Raw genomic sequence first — 9,928 nt, forward strand, 5'->3', positions numbered from 1 at the left:
TGCCAGCTCAGCTGACCTAATTCCTCCTGTTATTCTGATGCTAGGAGACAAGCCAGGTGCTCCTGCAGCTAGACAGAACATTATTGCCCTAAGCAACCAGTGATGCAGGATTTGACTCTATCATCCCCCCTTGAAATAACCTTGCTTAACAAACAAATGCAGCTTTGAGATCCTCACTCAGCATTTTGAGGGTATCTCTTTATATTGATGGTGGTATTTAAGGCCTGCACACAACAAACCAGGAAACTTCACATAGTTAAAGCACCTCTGCTATACATGAAGCACAAAAGAGGTTCTAAAGCTATCTGTTGGCAGGGCCCTTACCTGGGTTCTGCTATGTATATTTGTTGTTGTATTTCTCAGAGAGGAACTGTAATATCTGAAGATGGTCTCTCTTAAGCAAAGTATGTTTAGGTCTGTACCTCAGAAAGTGCACTGGAAGACCACACCACTCACTTTCCATCAAGTTTACCATTTACTATTGCTACATGAACAGGAGCAATACAAAAAACAAACACACCAACTAACCCCAAACCCCACCCAACCCACAGAACACAAACAAAAGTAGTACACACTTATTTTGAAAACAGTGAAACAAAAAGCCTCTCACTGATTCTGCAGATCAAAGACAACCACCTCCGTGCTTGGCTTCACCCTTCCCACCTTATCTCATTGTGTGCCCTGTGCCTCATGGAAGACACATCTGCTTCAGAGGACTCAGAGCTTCCCTAGGAGCTTCCCCGAAGCAAATCAGAACCATCTAGTTCAGGCTCCTACCACCAACACCAACCCATGTTTGCTGTTTGCTACCCTTTCTGTTGTACTGAAGCTCTTCACTTGGTATCAACAAGTCAGAAAGCAGGGGTGCAGGAAAGGGAGAAGAAAAAGGAAGACAAAGCAAACTGTGTCCTCAATTCTCTACACATGCTTGAGCACTAAGATGTGCTTTTGCAACCACAGCTTTTACTGCAGTTTAGGGCCAAGTCCAGTCCAGCCACAAAATAAAATAGTGTAATTGGACTTCAGTTTGGACCTGCAAGTATTTGAAAGAAATTCAAACAGTGGTTCTCCATCTGAATGCAGTGCCACCCAGACACTGGTTAAGAGATGCCTCTCCTCATCCATCTCCCAAATTTTCTCTGCTCACTCCCACCTAAAGCATTCAATCACCACAAGGATTTAAACAGTGGAGATTTTCACAATGGAAACACTGACGAAGCTTCGAGACTAGCAGCACAAATAGCATCTCAGCCGTTACCAGAGCTTTGCTGTCAAACTGTGAACACAACAGCCTGCCAGGTTCTGATTACTCCTGGGAAACATTCCTTAATCTGTCATTACAGTCTGAGTAATGCTACCTTCCACAGGAGCTTTAGAGGCTATTAACTTCCACGTTGCCGGCTCCTCCATGACACCTTAATCACGTGAGAGGAGCACAGGTATGTGTTTTACACACGGGATGAGTAAAACAGTGATCAGCATTTCAGAAATGCAACAAGACCACTCCCTCTAAAAAAAGGCCCATGACTCCTCTGAGGTCTATATTTAGTGGTCAGCATTTGCTAGGTGTTTCTGTGACCTGCACAGTGGGCTGCTCAAGTCAACGTTCAGTGGAAGTTCAAGACGACAAAATTCTCTCCACAAACACTGCCATTTTGGTCCACTAAACTCTCACACCTCATCCTGCAAGACTACTGGCAGAGGGTGGTTTTGCCCTTTTCCCATTCTGGCTCTAAATTAAGCCAGCTCCAATCTCCAGTATGAGAGTGATTCCCTTCAACAGATGCAAGGATGCTGACGGGGCAGGATGGCAGATACCCCATTCTTGTCCGTGGCGCAAGCAGAAAGAGGATTGCTTGGCAGTTCAGCGACGTCTGCACTTTACACCCACTCAGCAGGCAGCTCGCCAGCTTTGCTTGGGGATGGAATTAAAGCAGGATTTAACAAGGCAGGCAGCCTGACCTCAGGAGTGCATCTCCCAGACACAGAGTGCCTCCTTAGTCATTCCAAGTGTCACAGCCGAGCCCTTGTCTCCCAAGACAAGGCACCCAAACGGCAATGCCTGAGGAACAGAAGATCCTGCATTAGGTGGCACGAGAGGTGGCAAGGCAAAGAGGTGACACTGCAGCAGCTCTGATTCATCCCACATCACACTCATCAGCAAAGCACTGCAGCAGAAGCAAGCAGTGCTGGAGGGCATGCCAAAGGACACTGCTGTACACGGAGCTTCGGAGGTCCCAAGGGACAGGAGGAAGCACGTGCACAAGATGTGGAGCAGCAGATAAAAGACTCCCCATTGCAAAAGGGTGATGGTGCAGGCAACAACAGAACGTCACAGCCCATGGTCCTGCTGATCAGAAGGACTTTCTATACAGTAACAATAGAACAGGACTGTTATTACACAGCTTTCCAGCCCGACCCAGAGTGACTGATCATTAAGCCAAGAAGTGTTTGTTCTGCCACCCATGCCTTAATCCATGTGTACAAAAAAAACCTGCACTGCATGGATTCAGCATTCTTTGTCTGCAGGAGCTCCAGGTGATACAGTCACCCCAGCAGACATTTTTGGTGAGTCAGTACTGCACGAGTAAGTTAAGCATTGCTCTCATCTCATCCTGAGCTGGCGAGTACAATAAGCCAACCTGACACAAAATTATGGAAAGCAGACCCTCAGGTAACCCAGGCTGAATCAGAAACTCAGCAGTGCAAGGCCCTGCACTACCTTAACACCTGTGTTTTCACAACCCATCCATCTCTCCTGTGAAAAAAATACACTCCCATAAAAACCCCAAACCACACAAAAAAGCCCACCTGATACCCACAGACACACAGTCATAGCTCGGCTGCCTTAAGCAGCAAGTTCAGATCACAGCTAGGGAAAACATGCCAATAAAATAATCCTTCTCCCTATTTCCTGCAGGAAAACACTTTCTAATATCCTGTTGTGTCCAGGAACAGCAGATTTTTTTGCCCCAGCACAACACAGCTGCATGCAACATCTTCCACTGACACGTAGTCAACCAACCTTGCTGGGGCAGCTGGCGCAGCACAAGGAAGAAAACACTCTCAGGACTTCCCACTGCCCCAAAGATCTTAGTTGCATGCAAAAATGTACTTCTTATTAGTGCTAGGAAAAGCTGTCTAGCACAAAGTGGTGCCAGGATCTGACAAGATCAAGAGCTGACCTGCCTACAATTGAATGCCCTTAACAAATCAAGTGGTCTCTGAACAGATTTATATTCTGTGTTCTCAGTCACAGAGGAAACCAGAGCAAGTCCCATGAACCAGAACACTTCTAAGCTTTGAGTAACATGTGTGAAGAGCTGATCCTCAAGAGTTTGGGAAAGCTGTTTTCCAAGAAACCTCATTTCCATACCAAGTCCTAATCCAGCAGAAACCATCATTTGTGTCCTTGTTGTCACTAACTTCCACCTCAAGAAATCTTTCTATTCTGCTGCCTCCAGAATAAAAGTATTTCTGGTGCCCAGAAATCCCTCTAGACTGCTGCAGTCCCCTCTGCTTCGCCAGTCTAGCAACCCCCAACTCCAAGCCAGCCCCAATGCAAACCAGCTCTGGAGTCAGGGATTGATGAGTGTAGCACCTAAAGCACCCCACGTATGGTGGAATACAGCTTTTACTTTATGCCAAACACCTCTTGTACCTAGGAAAGATCTGCAGCACAACTCCATGCAAACATTAAATAGTACTTTTAGAAACTCAGTACATCATTTATCCTCGTTTTAATGAGGGGTCCTCATGTTAGGGTCTCAGACTACTCACAGCACCTCTCACTAAGACATGATATGCATACTGCATTTTGTGAGCCATTCTCATGTAACAATGCTGCCCTTAGGATTCCAGTGAGGGCCTCTACAAAAGTTCAGACACTGCCCTTTTATGCATTAAACATTCACTAGTAGCATTTATTCCTAGGAAGCTTCTTTTGTCATTATTTATGCCCCAATATCACAAAGATCTATGAAACAAGAAGGAACACGGCAATCTTCCTGGACCTGAAGGATAAAATAAGTGTGCCAGGGTGAGAGCTGCTGTCAGTATTAAATACCAGCACGTGTCTGTCTGGAGCAAATCTAGCATTGTATCAAAAATCTTGAGTTTTACAAGGCCTGATTACCACTAGCTTTTAACCAGGGAAATGCAAACTAGAGGATGATTTGGTGTAATCACTTGCTTTAGAGATGCTGTGGTTTTGGGAACCGTTTCCTTGTGTGTAAGGAACACACCAGTAAAAGTTAAAGTCACTGACAGGAGGTGCAGAGGAAGAGACAACACAAAATTCAAATGACAGACAAAGCTACAGGGTAAAGTTAAGATGCACAGGAAATATTTCTTTCCTTTTTGAAGGTACACATACAAGCAGCTCTGAATAAAGCAAGTGATCTCGTATGAGAGGAACAAGGTGACTAAGAAGTAGTCATTTCCACAAAGTAAGGAAAAGTGGGCAGAAGCAGCCTCCCACAGAACTGAACTGCCTTTGCAGATAATTTACTCTTACAGCTCTTAGGTGGACACAGAGCAAGGCCAAACACACTGACACATCATGTACACAATGTGTGGAGGTGGACCACATCAGACTGAGCCTGAACGCCTATCATGTTACACCAGAAGAGACTCCACACCCTGGCAGCTCTATATAACATCCATTGCCACCTAAGTCATCTCATTTGGTCCAAGAAATCAGATTACCTAGGTTATACAAGGACTCTTCAACAAAGCTGGTAACTATACATACACCTGGGCATGCCTTGAGCCCGGGACTGCTCTCAAGTTCCTGTTTTGTGGTACCTTACACAGCTTCTTGTTAGTATCTCACCAGGATACACTACTATACACAGAATTTAACTCAAGCTCATTTGCCATCACAGAAGGAGAAAAATGCTTTGCTGTAGTTGTAGCAGTGATGAAATCACTCTTTTTGCAGGAAACGTCTTTGAGCTGTTTCCTACCCAGAAGTTATTTGAAGCAGGGTGAGGAACAAAGCTTTTGAAAGATCTGCAATACATAGATGCAGCACCATAATGCTTCATACAAATGCAACCCACAGAGGATGTGCAGAAGCAGACACTCATTCCCTTGACTGAAAAGTTGTTAAGCAAACTTTGAAGGTACAGGGGAGAATGAAAACACACGAGGTCTAATGCCTCAAGTGGCTTCTGCCCAGAGGAAGCTTCCCCAGATGTCTGATCAACTCTGCAACACAGCAGGACAAAGGCAGCCCCTGCTTTGCAAGCTCAGCTCTGAAGGGTGGCTCAGGACCAAGGCTTGCCTAGCCTCCCACCCAAAGGTTATTTCCCAAAAGCAATCCCACACCACGCAGCCCTGCCTGCCTTCCTCCCTGAGCAGCCTGAAAACACACACACACACACACCCTGCCCCCTCAATCCACCTCTCACCAAAACACCAAGCATCACTTTTCAAACACCTGGCCCACAGCAGCACCTCGCCAGGACCCTGTGATACTTGGGCAACAGAAAACACTCCTCTCAAAGACCTCCCTGCTTGATCAGACGGCAGGGAGACCGCAAGTGACAGAGCCCCGGGAGGTTGTGGACGGGGTGCCAGAAACAGACTACAGCACCCAGAAGGCACTGCAAGCAAGCAGTTCCAACCAGCTGCGACTCGTCCCCCTGTTGGGGGTGACGTGCAGGCCACCGGAGCCAATCCACGAGAGAAGGAGGAATGTCAACAAACACGGTGGCTTGCAGGACGCGTGATATCGGAGACAGGGCAGCAGTCAGCTGCAGATAAGCCACCCCAGAGCCACCCAGGGGTCCAGCGGAGCAAGCGGTCACCGAGCCGTCAGGCACAAATAGCAGAACTGCGGACAGCACAGGCTGTACCCACTCGCCGTGTGCCAGCCCCTCCATCTAGAGACAGAAGGATTCCATCTTTGGCTTTTAGATCCTGCAGTGCGCTGCAGTTTCTTTTAAATCATCACAAACGTCCAAGAAAACTTGTCCCTGATCCAGCAACACTTTTTAATTAAAAATTCAAGAAAGAAAAGAACAATAACCACAAAACCAAAAAGCCAAAACCAACAACAAAACCCTAATTGACCAACTTCAGTTTCAGAGTGGACCACTTTTAGCCCCTTAGATTGGATCTTCAGAGCTGACTGAAGGAAAAAGCGACTGTGGAAAACCACAATAATCTAAAACTGTCTGCTGCAATTTTTAACACTTAGTGATTGCCACAAGGAGAACAGAAAAATGCAAAGGCAAATCCTCTGGAACTGAAGACAATCATATGCCACAAAGTCATGCTCACATTGTTTTCACATTGCCGAGGGTAAGAAAAAAAGAGCTAGGTAGTGTATCCAGACCAGAGAAAGAAAATAAAAGTTAGGCATCTCAAGAATAACTACTGTAATTCTATTTCTAACATCTTGAGTACTTATGAGCTTCCAGCACAGACATTTACCACACACTGCATTTCACTGTGTAACATACTAGAAGCAGCGGCCCTCAGCCCAGCTCCCCACTACATAAGAGTTCCGTGGTCCGGACAACAATTAGTACATGACCTGCTCGGTTATCTCTCCCTAACTTATCAGAACACTTCCCCCCATTCAAGTTTAAATACAAAATATCTCTCAAAAGACACCGAAATTCCACAAACTCCTCTCCCAAATCCAGAATGCTTTGACATAATTTAATGCATTTACCTGGAAATCATACAAGGCAACGATGTTTTCATGTTTCAGTTCCTAGAAAAAGTGAAACAAAGACCATAAGCTAGGAGCAACAAAAGGCTTATGGAACAAAGACTGAAGAAAACAAGCCAGTCGACCTTTACCTTCAGTATTTTTATTTCCTTGCCCAGTAGAGTTTGAGATTTCGCTAGGTTCTTCTTGTTAATGCATTTCACAGCTACTTCCAGCTCAGGTTTCTGAAAGAGTGCATAATGTAATTTAAAGATAGATGTAAATTTTGCCATTAATTTACATTAGGATAAGCGGCCTCTTTAACAGATCACAAATACTACTGAAAGAAGTGTCTCACGGCACAGCAGTAAAGGCCACCTCTTATTTTATATCCTGATGCCTATCCTTTACTTGTTCAGACTTGCCCTTTCCCGAATTATGCCTCTCAGCCCAAGGAAAAAAACCCCAAGGTTTGGGTTTTTGTTACTACTTTATACGATGATTATCCTCTTATTTAATCACTAGAAATAAAGGCACTGTGGGAGCCATGGCTTATCCCAAGCCCTAATGATGGAAAATCCACCACCGGATTGCTTTCCTTTTATTTACTAGTGAGAGATTTCCCCTCCCTCTAGAAAATTTAAGTGGAGAAAGGCAAAACTTCAGAGACTACAAAAAACACAAACGAAGCAAAAGCCCTCTACACGCTTCACAGACAGCGGGGTTACGGATGTTGTTTGTTTTCAGGGTAGGGGCCGGTTTTGGCGAGCAGGACATCTCTGCGGCCACTCCGCAGCAGCCCTGCTCTGCTCAGCCGCAGGATGAAACCACCTGCCTGGCTCCAGCTGGAACACACGCCTGCTTCCCAAAGCCACTCCAGAGAGAACAATAATAAATGATAACAAATAGATCCACCATTCCCAGAACTGCCCCAGAGCCCAGGGCTGATGCCCAGGCTAAGAATAGGCACCGCAGCCCAGCGGGGACAGGGTGACCGGGACACTGCGCCCAGCTTGGCCCAAACCAATAAATACCAACCGAGGGGAAAACAGAAAAATAAGAGAGTATTCACCTCTTTATGCCTGCCTTTGAAGACGACGGCGAAGGCTCCGTGCCCGATCAAGTCCTTCCTGCTGAACTCAAACTTTCCCACCGTCTCCATGGCGCTGGGCCGGGGGGTCCCCGGGGCCGGCGGGGGCACTGTGGCCGGGACGGCTTCACAGCTGAAAAGGGACGAGGAGGGGGAGAGATGGCGATGGTGAAGGAGCTCCCTTAAAGAAAATCAAACCTCTCCCAATCCAAACACAACGGAGCACCCACTGCCCTGCCACCGCCCCCCAAAGAGCAGCCAGAGCCGGGACCCGCTGACGGGGGGCTGCCTCTCTCTTGTCAGCCCCCAAAGCAGCCCAGCGCCGGGATCCTCTTCCCCACCTCGCCCTCGTCCATGGGCTGCCTCTTCCTGCAGAACGGCCGGGAGCTGGTCATTGTTAGAGGCCGGGGAGAAGCTGGCTCCTCAGCAGCGGGCCTTCCCCATGTCCTTCTCCTCAGGACAGACCGGCGCGGCTCCTCCGGCGACCGCTTCAGGCGGGGCTCTCCATACCGAGCCTCGGCCCTCCCCGCCTCGCAGGCGCGGCTTCACTGAGAGTCCACCTTAAGCGCGATCCACCTTAACGCCCAGTCCACCTTACGGAGCGGTCCACCTTAAGCGCGAGTCGACCTTAAGGGCTGCCTGCGCCCCCCAACTATTTGTACACAGAGGGGTCGGGGTGACCCCGAAAGTCCTGCGGCTCGCCCGGGCCTCACCAGCCGGCCCGGCCCAGACAAAGCTGTGCGGAGCGGAGCGCAGGAGAGCAGAGTGCCGGCCGCGGCGCAAGCGCGGTGCGCGGCGCTGGGGGAGGCAGGCGCGGAGGCAGCGGCAGCGGCACCTGAGGCGGAGGGGCCGAGCCCCAGACATTTAAAGGCGCCGCTGGCCCTGAGTCAGCGGTGAGGTGCGGGTTTTGTCTTCTCCGCGCTGCCGGCCGATGCTTCTCAGCGGGGAGCGGGAGGACTCCTGCTGGCCTCCTCTGCCCCGAACTTTTCGGAAGTGTTCCCAACAACTAAAGAAATGGGTCCATATGGGTGAAGTTTACAAATTTCCCCCTAGCCGTGGTGAGCACCCAGGCCGCTGGTGGTCCTCGGTCCCACCCACCACAGCACCTTTTCTTGCCCCACAGAACAGCCCATCTCCTCCACAGGTTCCTGTGCCAGGGGCCAACGGCTGTGCCACCGCCACTTTGTCAGAAGGGAGCAAACCAGGCCTCCAGCTCACCCTGAGGAGCAATGGAGGGCACGCAAGCATTCACTCACAAACCTTTCTAGAAACGCTTCTCTGGAGCTCGACGTGTAGTCATAGTTGCAATGAGAAGCCTTTCCCAGCCTAAGCCTGCTGCTCCGTTTTGTCCATCATTAATCTCCGGCTGTGCTGTGCTTTGCTCTGTGGGTGTGTGCCCACAGGTCATTCACTCCGGAAGCCTCTTAACGCATTCTCTCCATCGCCTTCTCCAGGCTGCCCAAACCTGCCTCGCCCAGGTGTGGTGATATCTAGACCACTTTCACATTCACCCCAGTTCATCAGCATCCTTATCGGAGTGTCCAAAGTGGAAAACAATGCAGCTGGCGGGCAGCACGCCAGGTCGCAGGTTGCAGCCTGAGGTTTGCTTTTTGCACAACTGCCTGGTATTGACCAGCATATCGATGTGTGTCAGCGCTGCCACAACAGACACAAACTGCTCCTACGCTGCTGGCAGCTCTGCAGACACCCAGCACAGAGGGTGCTCGGTATCGTGACGCTGAATGTCTGCAGTTATCACTTTCAAGCAAAAACTGGGAACAAGCAGCACCTTGCAACGTCAGGCCTTGTTTTCTACACAGAAACAGTGGCTGACTGATAACAACGTCTGGCCTATGGTCTGTTGCCCTTGGTTGTGGAGTGCTCATGTTTTGGGTGCCATCCTGTGCTTAAAATTTCGGTGGAAAAATGGCAGCATATGCCAAACACTGATATAAAAATAGCAATGCCTGACTGATAGTGATTTGCATCTCAAATTCCAGCAGTTCGTGCCAGTGTTTGGTGGGAACTGTAACAGTGTTGAAGAGTATTCTTCAATAGGAATGTGGTAATATAGGTCTGTTAAGGTAGCCTTTAAACCAAAACAAGACTAGAGCAACCTTGTGATTTCACTAGAAATCAGTTGAAAAGCTACTTCAAAAAACACACATACAATA

The 9,928-nt window shown here is 48.5% G+C and overlaps 1 protein-coding gene across 3 annotated transcripts in view; it reads right to left on the bottom strand.

Moving 5' to 3' along the window:
- The window catches only part of ULK1 (unc-51 like autophagy activating kinase 1), an 86,201-nt gene extending 77,689 nt beyond the window's left edge, over window positions 1–8,512 (bottom strand). For all 3 annotated transcript variants that reach the window (XM_068157387.1, XM_068157388.1, XM_068157386.1), the window contains exons 1-4: window positions 8,096–8,512; window positions 7,737–7,887; window positions 6,817–6,909; window positions 6,686–6,727 (exon numbers count right to left, since the gene is read on the bottom strand). In XM_068157387.1, coding sequence (XP_068013488.1) covers window positions 6,686–6,727; window positions 6,817–6,909; window positions 7,737–7,826 — 225 coding nt within the window. In that variant the 5' untranslated portion in view covers window positions 7,827–7,887; window positions 8,096–8,512. The remainder of the gene's footprint in view (window positions 1–6,685; window positions 6,728–6,816; window positions 6,910–7,736; window positions 7,888–8,095) is intronic.
- Between the last annotated feature and the right edge of the window lie 1,416 nt (window positions 8,513–9,928).

The sequence above is a fragment of the Melanerpes formicivorus genome, unplaced genomic scaffold (assembly GCF_026170545.1).
Source record: "Melanerpes formicivorus ecotype bairdi unplaced genomic scaffold, bMelFor1.0.p_v2 SCAF_36, whole genome shotgun sequence".
Taxonomy (NCBI): domain Eukaryota; kingdom Metazoa; phylum Chordata; class Aves; order Piciformes; family Picidae; genus Melanerpes; species Melanerpes formicivorus.